Source organism: Salvelinus fontinalis, chromosome 4 (assembly GCF_029448725.1).
Source record: "Salvelinus fontinalis isolate EN_2023a chromosome 4, ASM2944872v1, whole genome shotgun sequence".
In the NCBI taxonomy this organism is placed as follows: Eukaryota; Metazoa; Chordata; class Actinopteri; order Salmoniformes; family Salmonidae; genus Salvelinus; species Salvelinus fontinalis.
Genome location: NC_074668.1, coordinates 55,327,973 through 55,353,159, shown reverse-complemented (window position 1 = coordinate 55,353,159; position 25,187 = coordinate 55,327,973). Strand labels below are relative to the sequence as shown.

At 42.8% G+C, this 25,187-nt stretch overlaps 1 protein-coding gene and 1 non-coding gene across 3 annotated transcripts in view; both read right to left on the bottom strand.

The window, feature by feature from the left end:
• The window catches only part of LOC129854016 (cytoskeleton-associated protein 5-like), a 90,172-nt gene that overhangs the window by 35,675 nt on the left and 29,310 nt on the right, over positions 1–25,187 (bottom strand). For both annotated transcript variants that reach the window (XM_055920613.1, XM_055920614.1), the window contains exons 15-28: positions 20,213–20,305; positions 19,718–19,903; positions 17,917–18,011; positions 17,757–17,814; positions 17,384–17,509; positions 16,981–17,114; positions 16,239–16,413; positions 15,732–15,845; positions 15,506–15,634; positions 15,071–15,265; positions 6,225–6,357; positions 5,758–5,846; positions 4,772–4,891; positions 2,932–3,081 (exon numbers count right to left, since the gene is read on the bottom strand). In XM_055920613.1, the coding sequence (XP_055776588.1) occupies positions 2,932–3,081; positions 4,772–4,891; positions 5,758–5,846; positions 6,225–6,357; positions 15,071–15,265; positions 15,506–15,634; positions 15,732–15,845; positions 16,239–16,413; positions 16,981–17,114; positions 17,384–17,509; positions 17,757–17,814; positions 17,917–18,011; positions 19,718–19,903; positions 20,213–20,305 (1,797 nt within the window). The remainder of the gene's footprint in view (positions 1–2,931; positions 3,082–4,771; positions 4,892–5,757; positions 5,847–6,224; positions 6,358–15,070; positions 15,266–15,505; positions 15,635–15,731; positions 15,846–16,238; positions 16,414–16,980; positions 17,115–17,383; positions 17,510–17,756; positions 17,815–17,916; positions 18,012–19,717; positions 19,904–20,212; positions 20,306–25,187) is intronic.
• LOC129854658 (small nucleolar RNA SNORD67) lies at positions 2,734–2,838 on the bottom strand. The gene has a single exon (XR_008759363.1). It is a non-coding gene; the product is annotated as a small nucleolar RNA SNORD67 (small nucleolar RNA).

Below are 25,187 nucleotides of genomic sequence, written 5' to 3'. Positions count from 1 at the left end.
ATATATATATATATATATATATATATATATATATATATATACAGTAATCCCTCGTTTATCGCGGGGGTTACGTTCCGAAAATGACCCGCGATAAGTGAAATCCGCGAAATAGAAAACTTTTTTTTTTTTTTTTTTTACAATTAGCAACTATTACATGTATACAAATACAGTGACTCACGTGTAGGCCGTTTCACTGCTCTTCAGACTGGGCCGCTGCATCCTGACTGCGCTCTGCAGTGTTCTCTTCTTCTGAAGCCCGCGGTGCAGGTGTGTTTGTTCGGGAGAAGAACATAGTGATAGGCAGCTGTTGTCGCTCTTTTTTCTTCTTTGCAAAAAGATCCTTGTACACCGACATGCCACCATCGATTACGTTGGAGAACTGTAATGAACGGCTCATCAAAGGGTCCCATTCCTCAGCTACTCGCTTAAGTTCAGTGGCCATTCGCACCATGGTTGCTAAGCGACCAAGCGTTAGTCCTTCCTCCTCATCTCTCGTGTCCAATTCGTAGCATGTTTTGATACAAGAAGCGGGAGTGAGTTTTTAGCGAATCAGAATGCAGAGCACAATGCACAAAAAAAAAAAAAAAAAAAAATGCATTATGAAAATCCGCGAAATAGCGAATCCGCGATAAGTGAACCGCGAAGTGGCGAGGGATCACTGTATATATATATATATATATATATATATATATATATTTTTTTTTATACATAATGTAGGCAACAGGGATCTTGATCCAGGAAAGGGATTCAATGTCTAGTCTGGGTACCAGTTTTTTTTTTAGCTAACATCCCACTTCATGTGGGTTCACAGCTCCAATACAGATGTGTTGGTCATTGCCCTAAACTCTCTCCTGGCCTCTAAATTGGTATAGAATCAGCTTGATCCCCTCTGTCGAAGAAGCTTGGACCTTTTTTGATATCTTCAGTGATATTGTTAACACGCCCCCATAAAGAAAATTGCAATTAAAAACGGGTTCAGCCCCTGGTTCGACCATGATCTTGCAGAGTAACCACACTCTTCTCAATTGACATCAACATAGCTCAGGCAGTAGGAAGCTCTCATCCATTTATATGCAGATGATACAGTCTTGTACTCAACTGCAAAACAAAGGTCATGTGGATTGGTAAGAAGAATGCCCCCCCTCCCACAGGTGTTATTACTACCTGAGGGTTTAGAGCTTGAGTTTGGCTAGACGGTGCACTGTCCTCTCAGCACATATCAAAGCTGCAGGCTAAATTAAATCTAGACTTGGTTTCCTCTATCGTAATCGCTCCTCTTTCACCCCAGCTGCCAAACTAACCCTGATGACCATCCTACCAATGCTAGATTACGGAGACAATTTATAGGTCGGCAGGTAAGGGTGCTCTCGAGCGGCTAGATGTTCTTTACCATTAGGCCATCAGATTTGCCACCAATGCTCCTTATAGGACACATCACTGCACTCTATATGCCTCAACTGGTCATCTCTGTATACCCGTCGCAAGACCCACTGGTTGTTGCTTACTTATAAAATTCTTAGGCCTCACTCCCCCCTATCTGAGATCTCTACTGCAGCCCTCATTCTCCACCCGTTCTGCCAGTCACATTCTGTTAAAATGTCCCAAAAAGCACACATCCCTGGTTAGCTCATTTGTCCGTTCGATGCAGGTAGCAACTGGATCGAGCTGCAACAAACACTCAAATTAGACATTTTTATCTCCATCTCTTCATTCAAGGACTCAGGTCATGAACACTCACTAACAGTTGTGGCTGCTTTGCGTGATGTATTGTCATCTCTACCTTATTGCCCTTTGTTTTGTTGTCTGTGCCCAACATTGTTTTTACCCTGTTTTGTGCTGCTGCCATGTTTCTACCATGTTGTCATGTGTTGCTGCCATGCTGTGTTTCTATAATTCCAATTATAACAAAGTCAAAAATAAACATTTAGCTGTATTTTGAGGTTGTGGCTGAAATTGCTGTATTTATTTAGTTTGGGAATTTACATTAGTTATTTGACAGACAGGATAAAAAAACAAACAATTTGCTTAGCAAACCAGATATTAACGTTTTCTACGGAGACAAAAAAGTTAGCGTTCCAATACTTGAATAATTGTTGTGATTGGAGGAAAGCGGTGAGGATTATCGAATCAGGATCAACTCCGAGCTCATTAATGATAGAATGTTCATATTTGGAGATTGCCAAAGAGACTGGCCTTTCTGCCATTAGAAGGAGTAGAATGTTAGCTATTCAGACTGGTCCTCAGGCTAGAATTGTCTGTGCTGTAACCAAGAAGCGTGATCTTGACATCTAGCCCCTTAGCTAGCAAATCCAATGCAAAGCTGGAGCGCGAGTGGCATATAAATTTGACACCTTAGATGTCTTAGTTATGCATACTTCATAGATAAAAGCAGTGGCGTTACACTACATTTGTTTTTAAACATTATATTGAAAATTATATCGTTGGCATTTCGAAATACACTACATGAACAAAAGTATGTGGACACCTGCTGGTCGAACACGCCATTCCAAAATCATAGGCATTAATATGAAGTTGGTCCCCGCTTTGCTGCTATAACAGCCTTCACTCTTCTGGGAAGGTCTTCCACTATATGTTGAAACATTGCTGCGGGGACTTGCTTCCAGTCAGCCACAAGAGCATTAGTGAGGTCAGGCGCATCCCGATGGTGATCGATGACACCAATCTCAAAAAAAATACAACTTTTGTATGGACCTCACTTTGTGTATGGGGGGGGGTGAGCCAGACCGCCCATGTGCACATTGGTGTCCCCAGAGGTATGAGATACCTGTGCCACTGCTACCAGCCCCCTGACTAAGGGTGCAACTCATCACTCACAAATTCTACTATAACTGGGTCAGTATGTAGCTCACCTGTTATGGCTGTGAAAGCGCAGAGTTGGTACTAGAAGTCTATGTATGCATATGGTCTCACCTCTATCATGGAGTTGATGGCCTTGATGTGGTGCTGGAAGTCATGGTGGAAGAGTTCCTCCTGAAGCCACTTGGCCACACAGGGAGCCATCTGAACTTTAAGCTGCTCCACATACTCATCGCGAGGAGACCCAAAGTTCCACTTTAGCGTCTACAACACACAGGGGATAGATTTAACACACACAGTTTACTCAAATGGCAAACGTGAACTACACTTCTGAAAATTCACCACCAAGCACTTTTGCTCATAGATGCGCACACACTAGGACTGACCCCATTTAATTGACAGGCATTGGAAATATTTTAGGCACACGACACCCATCTGAGTTGCGCCTGTCTCAGCCAACTGAATAATCCATTGCAGAAGACGCAGGGATGGCACACCAAGACATGTGCTATTGAAATTGTATATGGTTATATTATGTAAGAACAAAGGTACAAATCTAATTACTATATTATAAATGTGTTTTCACAATTGTATGGTTTACTATAGTAAACAAAAATCAAATCAAACATTAAATCCGTCAACTAAAATGAATTCATTAGGCTCTAATCCATGGATTTCACAACTGGGAATATAGATATGCATCTGGTCACAGACACACACAAAAAAGGGCATCACAATGTAGCTCTGGATCGTGTCACGGTATCTCCGCATTCAAATTGCCCTAGATGTTAGTTGACCAGAGTTTACGCCTGTCCATAACAAAACCCTACCGCGGGGCACTCCGTTCACAATGGTGACATCAGCAAACCACTCGCCCACACAACGCCATGCGTGGGCCTACGGTAGTGAGGCCGGTTGGACGCACTACCAAATGTTCTGAAACGGAGGTGGCGGCGTAATGTAGAGAAATTAACATTCAATCCACTGGACATCCCTGCAGTCGGCATGCCAATTGCACATTCCCTTAAAATATCTGTGGCATTGTGTTGTGTGACAACTGCACATTTTAGAGTGGCTTTTTATTGCCCCCCGCACAAGGTGCACCTGTGAAATGATTGTGCTGTTTAATCAGCTTCTTGAAATGCCACACCTGTCAGGTCGATGGATTATCTTGGCAAAGAAATGCTCACCAACAGGGATTTAAACAAATGTGTACACAATTTGAGAAATAAGCTCATGAACCAAGACCTTACATGGTGCATTTATATTTTTGTACAGTGTATTAACATCAATGCCCAACATTCACTTTCATTTAAAGGCACTCAGCGATATGACGTAGATGCAGAAAGTAAACAGCATAGTGTACTCGATGATCAACTTCTGCTGTTTTGGTGCCCTGGCTAACCAAGCTGTGAATGAGAGCAAATTTTTGCATCTCGCTCATCTCAAGATCTGTGGTGCTGCTCGTGGCCAACGTCCTTTTGCTGAACCAACCAGATTTTTTTTGTAGACGGCACACACGAATTAGCCTAATTGTAGCCTAAGACTTACTTACCGGTAAATACGGTAGTTGTTTATAAGGTCTACTTAAGACAATGTCTAAAGGTCTGCAGTACAGCAGCATTTCATTGATGTAAAGGATGACACCAAATAAAATGGAACGCAAACTGTAAACAGCGGTTTGCATACAATAGTTTGATAACGAATAAGACAAACCAATTGAACATTAAGTTAACCAGAAAAATAAAAGGCTCTTGATCTTTGGCTCCCGAGTCATTTAGGTCTTAATTATTTCACCAAAAAAGCTCAGTACATATAGTTTATTATTAACAACACAGGGTGTGTCTCTGGAAAATGTTTAAAAATTGACCAAATTGATTGGTTGAAAGAACAGACGACTCTCAGTCGACCAAGATCTTTTTGGGGGTCGGGGACAGCCCTATTACATACACACCTTCAAGCTCTTCTCGTCTTTGACGCGTAGATCCTTGCCGTTGGGCACCATGGTGAAGATGGGACCAGACTTGTCCTCCTCTTCTTTACCCTTACCCAAGGGCTTCTTCCCAGCAGCAGCCTGGAGAGAGGTGGGGGATATAGGTTCAAAGGAGCATCAAAGCAGAGCGATGGGGTACTGGAAACTGACCCTTAAAGGAATTGGGGGGGGGGGGGGGGGGGGGGGGGGGGTGAGAACAGTTGATTAATAGGCAAGAATGCAACAAATAAGCACACTGTGTGCCTGGAAAAAGAGAGATGATCGTGGTGGAGGTTTGTGTGCACGACTCCGTTAATGGCAGTGTGTGTGCCATAAGAAGAAAACCATGTTCCTGTCGAAAAGAAACATGCATCAACAGTAGCAGATAGTGAGAGTACCCTTACAAGTGCAATTCCTTTCAGGCAGAGGCCTGAGGTACCTGCTGTTTACAGTTATTCCCCCTGGCTGAGCCTTTAGCTTGACTGGCACTACGCTCCTTGTCCAGGCTGGTGTTATTGCTCCCGTTGGAGCTCCTGCTGCTGTTTAGGGTGGAGTTCAACTCCTGAGACCTCCACTAGCCACACAAAACACCAGGGTCGTGTTCATTTGGCATGAAATGGAACATAACTGATAAAACTGATGGTACCTAGACTTGTAGTACAACAAATGCTAGATTTGCTACAGCGTGCCCTAATAAAACATTGTAAAGAAAACCCTCCATTCTGGATGACCACAGTCTTAACTGACTGATTCTTCAAAAATAAATTGTTGATTAATACTTCTATGATCAATATAAAACAAGCACACTGCCTAGGTGGCCATCATCCAAGGGAGAATTAAAGTGGAACTTTGGCATGTTCTAGCACCATGATCAAACTATGAGACATGAGGTACAGTACATGTAACACAAACATGGATATTGGTGACTCCTAAAATGGTGAACACGAGAACAGCTTTGACTCACTCACCTTTCCTTTGGCCGGTAGTGCCCCTGGCTTGGCTTTCTTTGGGTCGGCAACTGCATATTCTTCAATGGGAGCCTGGGTTCTGCTCAAAGCTAAGGGGATGCGACAGAGAGAAACATGGATTTAAAAGAGGCTTTTCGCACCAAAAAAAAAAAAGAGGCAATTTGTTAGAGATGCCTATGGGTCAGTACAAGTTGAGTCGTTTTGCTTTGCTTTTAGTGTTAGCTATATTTGAGGTCTGGATTGAAGGAAAGAAAGCGAATCAATTTCTACTTTTTGCTCAGGGATGGCCAACATCAATGCTCGTGGGCCACATTAGTACTTCAACATGAAACACTGAGGCAGCATAAAGAAAACTAAACAATCACGTCATTCCCCACGACCTCATTCCGTCCGCCTTTTACCCCTCTCCCTCCTTTTACCCCTCTCCCTGGATTATATAATTCCTTTAGTGCTGTACGTGAATCCACCTGCAAGGGCTTTGGCTGGGTGGACGCTGGATACAGGCTTGGTGGGGGCAGCTTTAGCAGGACCAGCTGATTTAGCAGGCATCACATCCCTGGCCTTGTCCAGCATGGCAACCACCTGGTCCTTAGAGGCAGGCTAGACAAGAAATGTATTAATTATCAATTAACTTCAAGACAGTGTTAATCGCAAGCATATTGGGAGTGGATTTAAAGATACAGGTAACTGCCAAAATAAAGGACACGCCAACATTGTCTTGATAGGGTGTTGTAGTCGCACGAACCAGATGGGATGGCGTATCGCTACAGAATGGTGTGGTAGCCATGCTGGTTAAGTGTGCGTTGAATTCTAAATAAATCAGACAATGTAACCAGCAAAGCACTGCCACACCATCATGCTTCAGTGGGAACCACACGTGCGGAGATCAGCCGTTCACTTAACTAAGTCTCAAAGACACGGCAGTTGGAACCAAAAATGTCACATTTGGACTCAGACCAAAGGACAGCTTTCCACCGGTCTAATGTCCATTGCTCGTGTTTCTTGGCCAAAGCAAGTCTCCTCTTCTTACTGGTGTCCTTGAGTAGAAATGTTTTTGCAGCAATTTGACCATGAAGGCCTGATTCACGCAGTCTCCTTTGAACAGTTGATGTTGAGAGGTGTCTTACTTGAGCCCTGTGAAACACTTATTTGGGCTGCAATTTGAGGCTGGTAACTAATGAACTTATCCACTGCAGCCCAGGTAACTCTGGGTTTTCCTTTCCTGTGGCAGTCCTCATGAGGCAGTATCATTGCGCTTGGTTCTTGCAATTGCACTTGAAGAAACTTAAAGTACATAATATTTTCCAGACTAACTGACTATTTCTCTTTGCTTGTTTGAGCTGCTCTTGCCATAATATGGACTTGGTCTTGTACCAAATAGGGCAATCATCTGTATACCACCCCTACCGAACTGATTAGTTCAAACGCATTAAGGAAAGAAATGGCACAAATTAACTTTAAGGCACACCTGTTAATTTAAATGCATTTCAGGTGACTACGTCATGAATCTGTTTGATAGAAGGTCAAGAGTGTGCAAAGCAGTCATCATGGGTGGCTATTTTGAAGAATCTCAAATTATATTTATTTGGTTATTACATGATTCCATGTGTCATTTCATAGTTGATGTCTTCACTCTTATTCTACAATGTAGAAAATATAACATGAGAACAAGCACTCAAAAAAATGATCCTTAATTCTTGCGATACAGGCATTTGGAATATCGCGTAAAAACATTCATTCAAAATAATTAGACAAATCAAATTAATCACGTGCCAAACACAACAGGTATAGAGCAGAGTGAAATGCTTACTTACGATCCCCTAACCAAAAAAGCAGTTAAACATTAATATTTTTTAAATAAGAAATAAAAAGTAACAAGTAGTTAAAGAGCAGCAGTAAAATTTAAATAGCGAGACTATATGCAGGGGGGTACCGGTACAGAGTCCATGTGCGAGGGCACCGGTTAGTCGAGGTAATATTTACATGTAGGTAGAGTTAAAGTGACTATGCATAGATAACAGCAGCAGCTGTGTAAAGGAGGGGGGAGGCAACGCAACTGGTCTGGGTAACCATTTGATTAGATGTTCAGGAGTCTTTTGGCGTGGGCGTAGAAGCTGTTTAGAAGCCATTTGTACCTAGACGTCGTGCTCTGGTACCGCTTGCCATGCGGTAGCAGAGAGACCAGTCTATAACTAGGGTGGCTGCAGTCTATGGCAATTTTTAGGGCCTTCCTCTGACACAACCTGGTATAGAGGTCCTGGATGGCAGGAAGCTTGGCCCCAGTGATGTACTGGGCCCCGTACGCACTACCCTCTAATGCCTTGCGGTCGGAGGACGAGCAGTGGCCATACAAGGTAGTGATGCAACCAGTCAGGATGCTTTCGATGGTGCAGCTGTAGAACCTTTTGAGGATCCATGCTAAAAATGTTTCAGTCTCTTGAGGGGGAATAGGTTGTCGTGCCCTCTTCACGACGGTCTTGGACCATGTTAGTTTGTTGGTGATGTGGACACCAAGGAACTTGAAGCTCTCAACCTGATCTACTACAGCCCTGTCGATGAGAATGGGGGCGTGCTCGGCCCTCTTTTTCCTGTAGTCCACGATCATCTCCTTTGTCTTGATCACACTGAGGGAGAGGTTGTCCTGGCACCACAGAGCCAGGTCTTACCTCCTCCCTATAGGCTGTCTCGTCGTTGATCAGGCCTACCACTGTTGTGTCATCGGCAAACTTGATGTGTTGGAGTCGTGACTGGCCGTGCAGTCATCAGTGAACAGGGAGTAAAGGGGACTGAGCACGCACCCGAGGAGCCCGTGTTGAGGATCAGCGTGGCGGATGGGTTACCTACCCTTTTCACCTGGGGGGAGGGGGGGGGGGGGGGGGGGGGGGGGCGGCGCATCAGGAAGTCCAGGATCCAGTTGCAGAGGGAGGTGTTAAGTCCCAGGGTCCTTAGCGATTAGCTTTGAGGGTACTATGGTGTTGAACGCTGAGCTGTAGTCAATGAATAACACTTACATAGTGTTTTGTCCAGCTGGGAAAGGGCAGTGTGGAGTGAAATAGAGATTGTATCATCTGTGGATCTGTTAAGGCGGTATGCATATTGGAGTGGGTCTAGGGTTTCTGGGATAATAGTGTTGATGTGAGCCATGAACAGCCTTTCAAAGCACTTCATGGCTAGACGTGAGTGCTACACGTCACAAAGCTTCCTTCACTCATGCTGCCAAACATACCCTTGTAAAACTGACCATCCTACCAATTCTCGACTTCTGCGATGTCATTTACAAAATAGCCTCCAACACTCTACTCAACAAATTGGATGCAGTCTATCACAGTGCCATCCATTTTGTCAACAAAGCCCCATATACTACCCACCACTGACCTATACACTCTCATTGGCTGGCCCTCGCTTCATACTCGTCGCCAAACCCACTGGCTCCAGGTCGTCTTTGCTAGGTAAAATCCCGCCTCATCTCAGCTCACTGGTTGCCATAGCAGCACCCACCCGTAGCACGTGCTCCAGCAGGTATATCTCACTGGTCACCCCCAAAGCCAATTCTTCCTTTGGCCACCTTTCCTTCCAGTTCTCTGCTGCCAATGACTTGAACGAACTGCAAAAATCACTGAAGCTGGAGACTCACATCTCCCTCACTAGCTTTAAGCACCAGCTGTCAGAGCAGCTCACAGATCACTGCACATAGCCAATTCCAACTACCTCATGCTCATACTGTATTTATTTATCTTGCTCTTTTGCACCCCAGTATCTCTACTTGCACATTCGTCAGCACATCTATCACACCAGTGTTTAATTGGTATATGGTAATTACTTCACCATGGCCCATTTACTGCCTTACCTCCCCTATCTTACCTCATTGGTACCCTATATATACCTTTTCTACTGTACTATTGACTGTTTATTCCATGTGTAACTTTGTGTTGTGTGTGTGTCAAACTGCTTTTCTTTATCTTGTCCAGGTCGCAGTTGTAAATAAGAATTTGTTCTCAACTAGCCTACCTGGTTAAATAAAGGTGGGGGAAAAATATATAAAATACATTTAGGCAGGTTACCTTCGTGTTCTTGGTCACAGGAACTATGGTGGTCTGCTTGAAACATGTTGGCATTACAGACTCGGATAGGGAGAGGTTGAAAATGTCACTGAAGACACTTGCCAGTTGGTCAGCCCATGCGGACAGTACACGTCCTGGTAATCCGTCTGGCCCGGCGACCTTGTGAATGTTGACATGTTCGAAGGTTCTTACGTCGGCTGTGGAGAGCGTGATCACAGTCTTCCGGAACAGCTGGTGCTCTCATGCACGTTTCAGTGTTATTTGCCTCAAAGCGAGCATAGAAGTACTTTAGCTCGTCTGGTAGGCTTTTGTCACTGGGCAGCTCTTGGCTGTGCTTCCCTTTGTAGACAAATGGTTTGCAAGCCCTGCCACATCCGACGAGCGTCAGAGCCGGTGTAGTACGATTCCATCTTACACAGAACCCAAACCGGCGTGCGCTATCGTGCATAAATGTATTTTGTCCCCCTACACCAAACGCGATCATGACATGGTGGTTAAAATGTCAGAACAAACTCTGAACCAATGACATTAATTTGGAGACAGGTCGAAAAGCATTAAACATGTATGGCAACTTAGCTAGTTAGCTTGCACTTGCTAGCTAATTTGTCTTATTTAACTAGCTTGCTGTTACGAGGTAATTTGTCCAGGGATATAAAAATTGAGTTGTTATTTGACCTGAAATGCACAAGGTCCTCTACTCCGACAATGAATCCACACATAAAACGGCCAACCGAATCGTTTCTAGTCATCTCTCCTCCTTCCAGGCTTTTTCATCTTTGAACTTATATGATGATCGGCATCTAAACTTTCATAGTATTACCACGACGAACGGCAAAATAGTTTGTCTTTCAATCACCCAAATGGGTATAACCAACGAGGAGATGGCACATGGGTACCTGCTTCTATAAACTGATGAGGCAGGACTTTCAGCGCGATCTGCGTCAGTGATAAAAAGGAGTTCTATTTTAGCCCTTGGCATCGCAGACGCTCGTTGGCACATGCGAGCAGTGTGGATGCAATAATTGAATAACATGTATTTCTACATATAGTTTGAATCGCTCACGCACGCGATGTGTCCGGTCTGGTCAGCATGTAAGCCCTGTACTGACGCGTTACCTGTTTGATGGGTCGGAGGACATAGCGGGATTTCTTATAAGCTTCCGGGTTAGACTCCCGCACCTTGAAAGCGGCAGCTCTACCCTTTAGCTCAGTGCAGATGTTGCCTGTAATCCATGGCTTCTGGTTGGGGTATATACGTATGGTCACTGTGGGGACGATGTCGTCGATGCACTTATTGATGAAGCCAATGACTGATGTGGTGTACTCAACGTCATGGGAAGAATCCCGGAACAAATTCCAGTCTGTGCTAGCGGAACAGTCCTGTAGCTTAACATCTGCTTCACATGACCACTTTCTTTTTATTGATCAAGTCACGGGTCCTTCCTGTTTTAATTTTTGCTTGTAAGCAGGAATCAGAAGCATAGAACTGGCAGATTTTCCCAATGGAGGGCGAGGGAGAGCTTTGTATGCTTCTGTGTGTGGAGTAAAGGCGTTCTAGAGTTATTTTGCCCTCTGGTTGCACATTTAACATGCTGATAGAAATTAGTCAAATGCAGGAAACTTGAATCTGGTTTAAGTCGCCGGCCACTTGGAGCGCCGGCTCTGGGTGAGCATTACTGTTTTGCTTATGGTGGAATACAGCTCATCGAGTGCGGTCTTAGTACCAGCTTCAGTCTATGTTGGTATGTAGACAGCAATGAAAAATTATGAAAACTAGGTAGATCGTGTGGTCTACAGCTGATGATACTACCTCAGCCGAGTAATACCTCGAGACTATTAGATATTGTGCACCAGCTGTTATATAGAAAAATAAATACTCCGCTGCCCTTCGTCTTACCAGACGCCGCTGTTCTATCCTGCCGGTGCATCATATAACCATCCAGCTGTATGTTGATAGTGTCATCGTTCAGCCACGACTCAGTGAAGCATAGATATTACAGTTTTAAATGAACCGTTGGTAGTTTAATCTTCCGCGTGGGTAATCAATTTTATTTTCCAAAGATTGCACGTTTGCTAGCGGAATGGAAGGCAGTAGGGACTTATTTGATCCCCTACGGCCCCTTGTTCTCCACCTTCTCTTCACACAAATGACGGGGATCTGGGCCTGCTCCCGGGAAACAACTATGTCATTCACGCCGGGCTCGTTAAAGGAAAAAAAAGGATTCTGCCAGATCGTGCTGAGTGATCGCAGTTCTGATGTCCAGAAGTTATTTTCGGTCAGTAGCAGCAACATTATTTACAAAATAAGTTTAAAAAAGTTAAAATGCCAAGAATCTAACAAAAAAAAACACTATTGGATAGGAACACGTAAAACGTCAGCCTTTTTCTCCGGTGCCATCTTAAGTATGGTGTGCATATTGCCCAGCCCTACGCCTTTTCAGGTGCCGCTGCAGAATGTACAATTGGGTGAAGATCTGGTGAGTGCCATGGTATACATCATTTGCGTGCTCATCAAACCAGTCAGTGAGCACTCGTGCCCTGTGGATGGGGGCATTTTCATCCTGGAAGAGAAGCCTCCCATCAGGATAGAAAATGATTCACCATAGGTTGAAGGTAATCCCTCACAATATCTGTATTTATTGGCATTTACATTGCCTTCTAAGGGGTTGAGAGGACCTAAACTATGCCAGGAAATTACACCCCATACTTTTTATCCCTGTACTGACAATCCCCCTAACCAGGAAGTGATAACACAGTGCACACCAATGGAGAGAAGAACTGAATGTACATCAAATGTCAGAGTCCAAAGAATTTGTCCAAAATCCATGGTCAGTATTGCACATCCACGTAGAGTGCTATCAGAAAGCAATACTTTTCCCACATTACAGCCTTATTCTAAAATCTCTTAAATACTCCCCCTCCCCCTCTCAATCTACACACAATACCACATAATGATACACTGAAATATCACCTCTTGACGCTAGGGGTCAGATATATATATATTTTTAAATAACGTTCACAAGGTAAACTGACTATTTCTCAGGTGCAGATCGTAGAATATGCATAGAATTTACAGATTAGGATAGAAAACACTCCAAAGTTTCCAAAACTGTCAAAATATTGTCTGTGAGTATAACAAAACTGATTCTGCAGGCGAAAACCTGAGGAAAACTAAATCGGAAGTGATTTCTTATTCATTCTTAATCTGTGTTTCCTTGCCCGTCTTTCTTCCATTTAAAGGGGTATCAACCAGATTCCTTTTCCAATGGCTTCCTCAGGCTGTGACCAGGCTTTAGACATAGTTTCTGGCATTTATTTTGAAAAATTAGCAAGATCTTTCAAAACTAGTCAGGTGTCCTTTGATTAGTTCCTGCGAGCAAGAGAGGTAGCTCTCCATTTTCATTCTCTCTTTTATTGAATAGGTTACGGTCCGGTTGAAATATTATTGATTATGTTTGTTAAAAACAACCTGAGGATTGATTATAAAAAAACATTTGACATGTTTCTACGATCATTACGGATACTTTTTGGAATTTGTCGAACGGAACGAGGCTTCGTTTTTCTCAACATAATGCGCAACCCAAATGGCGTTTGTTATAAAAGTAATATTTATCGAACAAAAAGAACATTTGTTGTGTAACTGGGAGTCTCGTGAGTGCAAACATCCGAAGATTATCAAAGGTAAGCGATTAATTGTATTGCTTTTCTGACTTCCGTGACCATGCTAATTTGGGGCTAGCTCTTAAGAATAAGAATGCTGTTCTAGCATTGATTGATACTCACAAAAGCTTGGATTGCTTTCGCTGCAAAGCATATTTTCAAAATCTGACACGATAGGTGGATTAACAACAAGCTAAGCTGTGTTTTGGTATATTTCACTTGTGATTGCATGATTATAAATATTTTTAGTAATATTTTGCGCCCTGCAAATCAGCGGTTGTTTAGGAAAATGATCCCGCAAAAGGGATCCGTAGCGCAGAGAAGTTAAAGCACCTTTGGCAGCGATTACAGCCTCAAGTCTTCTTGGGTATGACACAGGTGAGAAACTCCTCCCATTCTTCTCTGCAGAGCCTCTCAAGCTGTGTCAGGTTGGACGTGGAGCATCACTGCACAGCTATTTTCAGGTCTCTCCGGAGATGTTCGAGCGGGTACAAGTCCGGGCTTTGGCTCGGCAACTCGAGATTCAGAGACTTCTCCCGAAGCCACTCCTACGTTCTCGTGGCTGTGTGATTTGGGTCGTTGTCCTGTTGGAAGGTGAACCTTTGCACCAGTCTGAGGTCCTGAGCACGGTTTCATCAAGGACTTCCGTACTTTGCTCCTTTCATCTTTCCCTCGACATTTCGTCTCCCAGTCCCTGTTGCTGAAAAACATCCCCACAGTATGATGCTGCCACCACCACCATGCATCACCGTAGGGATGGTGCCAGGTTTCTTGGCATTCGGGCCAAAGAGCTCAATCTTGGTTTCATCAGACCAGAGAATCGTGTTGGCATTGTCAGAGTCTTTAGGTGCCTTTTAGCAAACGCCAAGCGTGCTCTCATGTGCCTTTACTGAAGAGTGGCTGCCGTCTGGCCACTATCATAAAGGCCTGGTTGGTGGAGTGCTGCAGAGATGTTTGTCCTTCTGGAATGTTCTCCCATCTCCACAGAGGAACTCTGGAGCTCTGTCAGAGTGACCATTGGGTTCTTGGTCACCTCCCTGACAAGGACCTCCCCCTGATAGCTCAGTTTAGCCGGACAGCCAGCTCTATGAAGAGCCGTGGTGGTTCCAAACATCTTCCATTTAAGAATAGAGGCCACTGTGTTGTTGGGGACATTCAATGCTGCAGACATTTTTTGCTACCCTCCCCCAGATCTGTGCCATGACAATATCCAGTCTCGAAGCTCTACAGACAATTCCTTCGACCTAATGGCTTGGTTTTTGCTCTGACATGCACTGTCAACTGTGGGACACTATATAGAAAGGTGTGCCTTTCCAAATCATGTCCAATCAATTGAATTTACCACAGGTGGACTCCAATCAAGTTGTAAAGACATCAAGGATGATCAATGGAAACAGAACGCACCTGATCTCCATTTCAATAAGGTATTTATTCTAAAAACCTGTTTTCGCTTTGTCATTATGGGGTAGTGTGTGTAAAAAGCAATTATTCCATTTTAGAGTAAGTGACGGGGTCTGAATACTTTCCAAATACACTGTACATACAGTAGAATAAAAACAAGACATGCACAGTTGATCTCCTTAGTTCCCTACCTTCAGTTTGCCTGTGGCCTTGTTCATCTTGTCGAAGCCCAGGTGCATCATGAAGATAGGCAGGACATCCTGGGCTCGCTTCCTTACGTCAACGTTGCGGTCCTCCAGGCAGCCGAACAGGGGGGGTACACACAGCATAAGATCGGAGGGCACTGAGCGCATGGTGGGCAGATGCACTGCCAGCCAGCCAAGCACCTGAGGATGGAGCGGGAGATTGAATCAGGTGTCACTCAAGCTTTAAAATGAAAGAGTTTGGCCAAGTTTCTTTAACACTGTTTTAGAGGGTGCCTCTGACCATTCCCTTTGAAATGACCTGCTGCAAATAAGAAACAGGGCAACAAATGTAACAGCTGTTATACTGACATCATGATGTGTACTAAAATCTTCAAATCACAAACCCTATCCATAACACCCACCCCCTTCCCCCACACACACCTCCTGTCTGAGGAAAGGATTCTCCCTCTTCAGCTCTTCAGACAGCTCTTCTCCTTCCAGCCACTCCTTCATACCAGTCTGCTCCACCCAGGAGTTCAGGGTGGCCATGGCCGCAGCACGCACTGTGGTCTGGGGAAAGACAATGAGAAGAGTGGGTTTGGCCATACGTGTGTGCGCGCGTTTCAGTCTGTGATAGAGAGAAGGGATGTTTATGACACGTGTGTACCTTAATATCCCCCAACACAGTGATGACTGGTATGCCCAGGGTCTTGACATGCTGTTTGAGGGCAGGGCCCATGGCAGTGGCCATCTGCTGCATGATCGACAGGGTCTGCTGGACCTGAAACAGAAAGACACACACAGAATCATTTAACTGATCACATGATGATCAAGTCAAGGCAGTAATGACAAAGCATTGATTATTATTTTTTAATTCATATCAATTCTGGAGACATGGAAATGACAGTCCCAGCAGTACTCCCCCCACACACACACACTTCATGCAATTTATACTGGTGAGATTATGTTGGTGAGTGCTGCGGATTATCATTAAAGTCCCAGTACATCGCGCAACAAATCAATCAGATAGAAGGGAAACTGACATGTGGGCAGACTGCTCTAAACTAATTCACATTTAGGCCTAAGTGACGGTACGGTAGTGGTCACGCATCTCTGCAATGTAAACCCATTTAAACACTCCCATTTAGAGAAACACTCAGGATGTAACACTAACCAGGATCTTGTTGGAGTCACTCAGGCGTCCCTTCAGTGTGATGGGCAGGTTTCCCACGCTGGGCTTGATGAACTTGGCCTCAGAGAGCACTGCAGCCACCTCATTCAAACCCTCCTTACGGATAGTCCAGTTCTTATCGCCCACCTTCGACACCATGTCCTCTGTGATCTTATCACTACAGAGAAAGAGAACATGTCAGAAGAGCCATTTCTTTGACCGTGATGAACTGCACCCAGTTCTTTCAGTTCTCATCTGAGAACTGATCTGATAAGAATGGATTTGTGCAAGCAATACAGTATAAATGCCACCACATTACTTTAACCTTAGAACAATGGCTGCCTGAAGGACAATACCTCTGACAGTCTTGGTATCATTCTACCCAGAGCTTTAAAAAAAAAAAAAAAAAAGTAAACGTTTGCTTAACAAAAAAACTCAGGTGCGCCACCTAATTTTAGATCTGGTGTGATGCTAACCCATACAGTTAAATAAGTGGTGCTACTCATGCACTCACGGAAGCAGCTATTGCAAAGCTAGAGAAGTTCTTTAGTACAGTGTTTCCCAACCCTCTTATCAGGGACCACCAGATGTTACAATTTTGTTGCAGCCTTAAACTGGCACACCCAATTTCATTTAGTCAAGGGGTTGATCATTAGTAAATTGGGTGTGCCAGTTAAGAGCAAAAAAGGTCTGGTGGTCCGAGGATAAGGTTGGAAGTACCGCTCTAGTACATTGATGTGCTAACCTGATGTCAGTGCGAGGCAGGAGGTCCATGATGTCACCTGCACCCCCCTCTTCCTTGGACTCTTCTCCCTCCTCCTGCCCCCCTGTCCTTTTTATGGAGCCTCTAGTGGGGGCAGGGGGAGTCTGGCCCTGCATCTGTGACACAGCAGAACCAAGATGAGTCAATCACAGAGCCAATATGGAAACTAAGTTACGCCTGGAAACAGTGTAAAATAAAAAGTGGGCATTCTTGCACTGATAATATTTAGTGTGAAAATATTTTTGGCATTTAAGAGGCTATAATTCAATTTCACAATAACAAAAGTATTTGATAAAATGGCACATTATTTGGTAGATACAACATACCAGGTACTCCAAGTGTCAAGTAAGCTAGAGATATTTATGAAGATGTGTTAAAATACTACCTTCTCAAACTCTGCGTCGATTTGAGCGAGCAGTGCTGCCTTCTCATCCTCAAAGAACATACGCAGTGAGGCACCCATGTACAGGTACATCACCCCCAGCAGAGAGATGGCTGCTGCTCGTATAGCCTGCGACAAACGTTAAAAATGCAGTCATTTGTTTCACCGTTTTTAAAATATCTTAATTGTAAACCAATCCATCTACCAGAGAGCTCTATAAGATCAAGGAATGAGGACCCAAAAATGTAAATCTAAGGCAACTTTAAAGTAGAAATGTTTTGAACCACAATCCATATAAAAACTGACTGCTCCCAAATAGCAGCAGACAAATAAAGCAAGACAAACTCAAAAAATAGAAATCAACAGTAACACTCACAGGATTGGTGGCACCCAAAGCAGTCTTGACGTGGTTGATAAAAGCCTTCACATTGATTCTGGAACAGGAGAGGACATGCTTGATTGATTCAATACCATGAATGAGACAAGAAAGCACCGACAACACTCCAAAGGAATATAAGACCTGAGTGATAACTTACCCTGTGAAGCCAAATTCCTTCATGGCATTGGCCAGCCAGTTCAGTGCCTCAGCTTGGTTTTTTGGGTTCTTCTGGGCAAAGGCCAATGACACAACCTGGAGTAGAGGTCGACCGATTAATTAGGACCGATTTCAAGTTCATAACAGAGTTTTTGGACACCGATTACATTGCAACCCACGAGGAAACTGCGTGGCAGGCTGACCACCTGTTACACGAGTGCAGCGTCAAAAGGAGCTTGTGGCTGCAAGGAGCCAAGGTAAGTTTCTAGCTAGCATTAAACGTATTAAAAACAATCACCACAGTGACTAGTTAACCTAGTAATATCAACCATGTGTAGTTAACTAGCTTGTCCTGCGTTGCATATAATCAATGTGGTGCCTGTTAATTTATCATTGAATCACAGCCTACTTCAATGTTGCCAAACAGGTGAGGATTTAACAAAAGCGCATTCGAGAAGAAAGCACAATCATTGCACAAATGTACATAACCATAAACAATGCCTTTCTTAAAATCAATACACCAAAGTATATATTTCTTTACCTGCATATTTAGTTAAGAAAACATGTTAGCAGGCAATATTAACTTGGGAAATTGTGTCACTTCTCTTGCATTCTGTGCAAGCAGAGTCAGGGTATATGCAGCAGTTTGGGCTGCCTGGCTCATTGCGAACTGTGTGAAGACCATTTCTTCCTAACAAAGAACGTCATTAGCCAGAATTTTACATAATTATGACATAACATTGAAGGTTGTGCAATGTAACAGCAATATTTAGACTTAGGGTTGCCACTCGTTCGATGAAACACGTAACGTTCCGTATTTCACTGAAAGAATAAATGTTTTGTTTTTGGATTTGACCAAATTAATGACCAAAGGCTTGTATTTCTGTGTGTTTATTATAATTAAGTCTATGATTTGATAGAGCAGTCTGAGCGGTGATAAGCAGCAGCAGGCTCGGAAGCATTCAGTCAAACAGCACTTTGCTGCATTTGCCAGCAGCTCTTAGCAATGCTTGATGCAAAGCGCTGTTTATGAGTTCAAGCCTATCAACTCCCAAGATTAGGCTGGCAATACTAAAGTGTCTATAATAACATCCAATAGTCAAAAGTGTATGAAATACAAATGTATGGAGAGAAATACTCGATGCGCCAATTCTTATAATAACTACAACCTAAAACGTCTTAACTGGGAATATTGAACCACCAGCTTTCATATGTTCTTGTGTTCTGAGCAAGGAACTTAAACATTGTTTTTACTTTCTTCTCCAACACTTTTTGCATTATTTAAACCAAATTGAACATGTTTCATTATTTATTTGAGACCAGAAAGATTTTATTTATGTATTAAGTTAGTGTTCAATCAGCATTGTTGTAATTGTCATTATTACATATTTAAAAAAATAAAAATTGTCAGATTAATCGTATCGGCTTTTTTTGGTCCTCCAATAATCTGTATCGTGTTAAAAAAAATCATAATCGGTCGACCTCTAACCTGGAGTGGTCAGAGGGGTTAGTGGATTTGTCTGCCGTTTGGTTCACAAAGTAAATCAATGGTGTCAGTTAATACCAGTAAGAAAAAAAACAATCGACAAACTGCATCAGTGGGTAACAGTTTGTTATCCAAGCAGAGTTCACCCAAAGCCTTCCATCCTTTCTTGAAATAGTCACTGACCAAAACAAAAGCACATTAAAGCAAGCCATTGGTTCCAGTTCAACTACTTGGACTGGAACCACAGACCTGGACAAAACATTAATTTTCCTTTAGAGTTACAGTATAGTATAGTTCAGTATATTCAGTCTATTACCTGTTCAGCAATCCAGGACAGAGAGCAGGCCTCTCCTATGGCCGTTAGGGCGTCCTTGGCCTTCCCTCCACACTTGACGTCTCCCATCTTCTCCACCAGGGCATCCAGCACCACAGAGGCAGACGTCTTAGAGAACCTGCCCCTCTGGGCCACCACTGCCACCACCTGGAGCTTTAGCTGCATCACCTGGAGGCATGTTACAACACTGAACATTCTGTAGCCTTTTTAAGCGCACATGAACCAACTAATTTTAAATCCAGTATGGAGGTGAAATCATCCTGTTGCCATGTTTGGACAGTTAATATTGTGAATCTGTATTATAAAATAGAGTTTTGATCGCCTGCAGTGGGTCTTATCACTAGCCAATTCCTATACCATTAAATATCTTGCATTGGCAAGAAGCACGGTAAACGATTATAGAGATCCAAAACATTTAGGCAAAAATCTACTGTCTATGGACAACCCCCAGTTGAGTGTGGTAGGTTTGTTAGGTACCTGGAAGTTAGTCTCCTTCCAGCCAGGTTTCTTGGCCAGCATGCGGAGCAGAGCCTGACATGGCATCGCACTGATGTCCATCTGCTCCGCAACCTGGAGGGGAGAAGTCAGAAGAGGGGTTAGCATCATGCACTCATAAAGGATCTCTTTGAATGTGTAACGCCTGGTGTGGCTATCAATTAAGCATTTAGACCAGCAGGGGTGTGGTATATGGCCAATATACTGTACACCACGGCTAAGGGCTGTTCTTGTACCAAATTAGTGGCCTTGTGGGTAGTGTACGCCCTGAGATTAGGAGTTCAATCCAGAGTCATAGCAAATACTGTAAAAATGGGACCCAACTATGGTTTAATAGCAGGAACTGGGTTACTGAGATCTCCCAGCCAAACCTACTCATTTCCCAGGATAAATGTGAGTAAGGGGTCAATTATTTATGAACATGACATGAAATGGAACTTAAAATGTTCTGCTGGCTTCTATAGCCTTCTCTCTATTTGCATGATTAATCACAATGCATCTCATGACAAATAAAAAATGTACTATTGTGACAGGTAGGTCTACATTTGCTGCAGCATTGCTTATGCTACAGTAATAAAGGACTAATTTACATCTCCATCTGGGTTTGTTTTAAGCTAAAAATGTAACCTTTTGGGGGCGACCCTACCAAATTCATATAGATGTGAGTTATAGATCTGTCACTCATTTAAAACAAGTCTAAGAGGGGGTAGATCTGTTCTGTGTGTGCTATTTCAGTAAAGATGTGTGTCTAACTTTCGGTTTTGTACACCAGCTTCAAAACAGCTGAAAATACAATATTTTACATTGGTTTAGATTGACAAAATTAGCAAGTATAGTGGAGTCATTGTACAAACTTAAAATTAGGTGAACTATTTGAATTTTTGCAACCAGGAAATGACGGAGCGACTTCTGCATGGTACATCTTTAAACTGCAGATGCAGTTTTAAGCTGACATATGGAATTGTTTTAAGGTCACACCATGGATCATTTAGCCAATTGATTTTGTATTTTAGGACCCCTTTCAATATTTCATCCCAAAACATTTTTGGGATTTGTAATTTGGACTCTACTACTGTAGCCCATAGAAACACATTCAATAGCAACAAAAAGAAAAGTTAAATGGGGGGGGGGGGGGGGGAATATAATTATTGGGCCTAGGACAGACTTCAAAACCGTATTCCTTAGTGTCTTTTTTGCCATTTATTCATGCATCTGTCCTAGGCCCAAGTAGTATTTATTTTTACACATTTAACCCCTTATTTTTGTTGGCATAAAACTACCTCCATACATTTGTATGGGTTACCTTCAGACAAGTCCCATGACACTTGTGGGGGTCGTAGCGCAAAACGGAGTACACGATCGTGTTTGTGAGAATCTCCCCTATTGTGGTAGGCCAAACCAGTCGACGCTACAGACGCTTTTGTGAGGTGACATTTTTAGGAAAATCTCCTGGTCTGACAGAGCTGTAGCTCTGCCACTTTCCACCGCAGTATCGGCTGATTAAATGGCATGATCCGTACACAGGTGCACCTTGTGCTGGGGACAAAAGGACACTAAAGTACGCAGTTTTGTCACAACACAATGCTACAGATGTCTCAGGTTGAGGGAGTGTGCAATTGGCATGCTGACTGCAGGAATGCAGGGCTATGGCCAGAGAATTTAATGTTGTTTAAGAACTTGGCAGTACTTCCAACCGGCCTCACAACCACAGACAACGGTTATGTCGTACAATTTTGCAGATGTCAACATTGTGAAGTGGTGGCGGTGGGGTTATGGTATGGGCAGCCATAAGCTACAGACAACGAACACAACTGCATTACGTCGATGGCAATTTCAGTGCACAGAGATACTGTGACAAGATCCTGAGGCACATTGTCGTGCCATTCATCCGCCGCCATCACCTCAAGTTTCAGCATGACAACGCATGGCCCCATGTCGTAAGGCTTTGTACCCAATTACTGGAAGATGAAAATGGCCCAGTTCTTCAATGGCCTGCATACACACCAGTTATGTCACCCAATGAACATGTTTTGGATGCTCTGGATCGACAGAGTGTTCCAGTTCCTGCCAATATTCAGCAACGTTGCACAGCCATTGAAGAAAAGTGGGACACAACCTGCCACAGGCCACAATCAGCCTGATCAACTCTATACGAAGGAGATGTGTTGCGCTGCATGAGTCAAATGGTGGTACCACCTAGGGCTGTTACAGTGACTGTATTACCACCACACCGGCAGTCAAGACTCCTGGCTGCAGTCAAATTCCACGTGACTGTTTAGTCACGTAACTAGGCTCTCCAAGCTCTGATGCTGCTGATGGTCATTAGCCTACAAAACTTGCCTGGTAGTCAGCACTGCATTGTTCCTCTAATCACGTTATCGAAAATCAACACACTTCATGAGAGCCCAAGAGCTCATGTTAGGCAACATTTCTATAGGCTATGCAATTGCGTGAGAAAATTGTTTTGTTGGCTTCTATTTTTAAGAGGATCTTATCAAATTTCTATAGGCTACATTTATTTCTGAACTTCACTAATATTAAGCACATTGCTCCTCTTTACAACAGGACTATAGCCTAACTGGCCGGCATGAAAATTAACTATTTAAGTGCATAGATGACATGCATTTTTCCCCCCTCCCCTGAGACAGCGGCATGATAATGGTCCATTCTAAATCAAAACTGATTTCACACATTTAGTATATGTAAAGATTAAAATCAAGAATAGTCTGATGTGTGACAATATTAGCCCATCACTTGAGAATGATGCCCAGCTTGTATGCATTAAGGCAAAAAACGACAAAGCATTACATGCATAACCGCATTTGCGGTCACTTGAGAATGGTGTTTGCCCGCTAATTGGTTGCATATTGGAACATGAGAGCTTGTAGCCTACTGCCGCTTGCGCATTGCTGCACTTTATTTGAAGAAATAGCCACAGTTTATCAACATTTTAAGCTAAAACAGTCTGATCTGTTGCATCAGCATCATTTATTTTAAGGTTTTGATAATTGGTTGTATTAATTTGGGATCTATAGCATCCCACAAAGTATGTTTGGAATATTTATTTCTCATACAGAAGAACAAGTTGACCAATAGCATAGGTCAAATGCTGTACTATGGGGGATAGTAGATTGACAGACTGATGCTAACTGGTGAGGCCCCAAAAAAGTATGTTTTTTTTTTTTTTTGCACTAAATGCAAAACAAAAAAATCCCTGCTAGGGGGAAATGCAGGTTAAAACAAAAGAATATGATCTACGAAACGGAATAAAACATGCATTCTATTTTTGCTCTATTATAGTAGACATCAAGTGCACAAGGATACGTGTACAAAAATAACGTTCACCGAGTAACACATTTAATAATGCCCCCACACGTGTTACTCAACACGACAGAAACTATATTTGGGCTACACTGCACATTATTACATTGTACACTTTCTGCCTATGGACATCTGTTCTACAATGTGCCAGCAGAACATGATACCCTTTGTTGGCATAATCTCATTCAGGCACAGTACACCTGGCATACCCTTTTTTATCCACTGTATTGAAAAGGTGATTAAGGGGTAAAGTGTGTGGTGTTTTTCAACTCTATAGTAGGCTGGACAATAGAACGAGTCCAAATTCCCCCAAGGCTGAAAAAACGGCAATAGAGTGTTGGCTAAGCTGGAAGACTAGCGCCAGCCCAAAGCAAATTAATTGAATTGAACGTTCTCAGAGCCTATTTTGACTGGAATTATGCTTAGAAATCCATCTTGCCCAAAAGGCACAAAAAAAGGAATCCCTTTTTATATTACTACTACAATTTGTTCTAAGGACAAAACTGAAAAAAATACTTGTTGAAAGAAAACATACGCACCTCTATGGTGTCAAATGCATTTACGTCTGCATAAGGAGGAAGTAGGAAACAAATTACAATTTAGGACTATTTATTTCTGGCGATCGATGATAATGAGACACACTGCCCAGACTTACGTAATTATTTTTTTAATTTCACCAGGTAGGCCAGTTGAGAACAAGTTTTCATTTACAACTGCAACCTGGCAGTCACAATTAGAAAGAACAGATGAAAATGGTGTCCTACTCCCCTCAAAATATACACATTAAGATATTTGGCAAAATATACCAGCATGCCTCTCCATAGGAAAACAAATGGGGGGAGTTCAGCGTTCCAAGGGCAAATAGTATTTCTGGGCTAGCGATTGATGACAACGAGATACACTGCCCAGCCTTAGATAATTAGAAAGAGATTATGCAGATTAATGGGGGGGGGGGGGGGGGGGGGAAGCTAAAAAAAAATGGTACCCGTGTATAGAAAGTTTTTTTTATTTTTTATTTAAATAATGAACTAAATCTATGGTGTTTTTTGTATATGCGTATGGACCATCAGTTTAATTGTTATACTGTAAGTATTTTACTTTGAATGTAATTGACTAACTGGAAATGAACTAGCAAATATTTTATATTAAGCATTTGAGTAATTACTACTTCAGTAAGGATATACACTTTATTCAGTGACCTTAGGTATATAAAGTTTGATAGTACGATCAGATTTTTTTTTAAACAAAATGAACTGCAGTAACTAAATCAACCCAATAGATAGGAGCATAAGACCACAAATTACATTTAAGAAGATCAGTTCTCCCTGCATGTACAACTTCCCCACACCCTCACAGAAAAACTCCCGACACGCACTTTCCTGTCCCTTTCCACTACTATTGCAAGAGAAGGACAGAAACAGCATTTTAACAGATGATCGAATTACTATGATGATTCAAGATCATTATTTTCATGCTTGTTTTGAAATTATACTTGATTACTGTTCCAATAACTACCATCAATAATCCTGAACATTAATTCAGTCACCTCTGGTCAAGAAACGTATTTTCCTATTACATTCACTGTCAAATTCATCAACCAGCCGCTTTGCCTTCTCGCACAAGTAGCCAGCTCCAC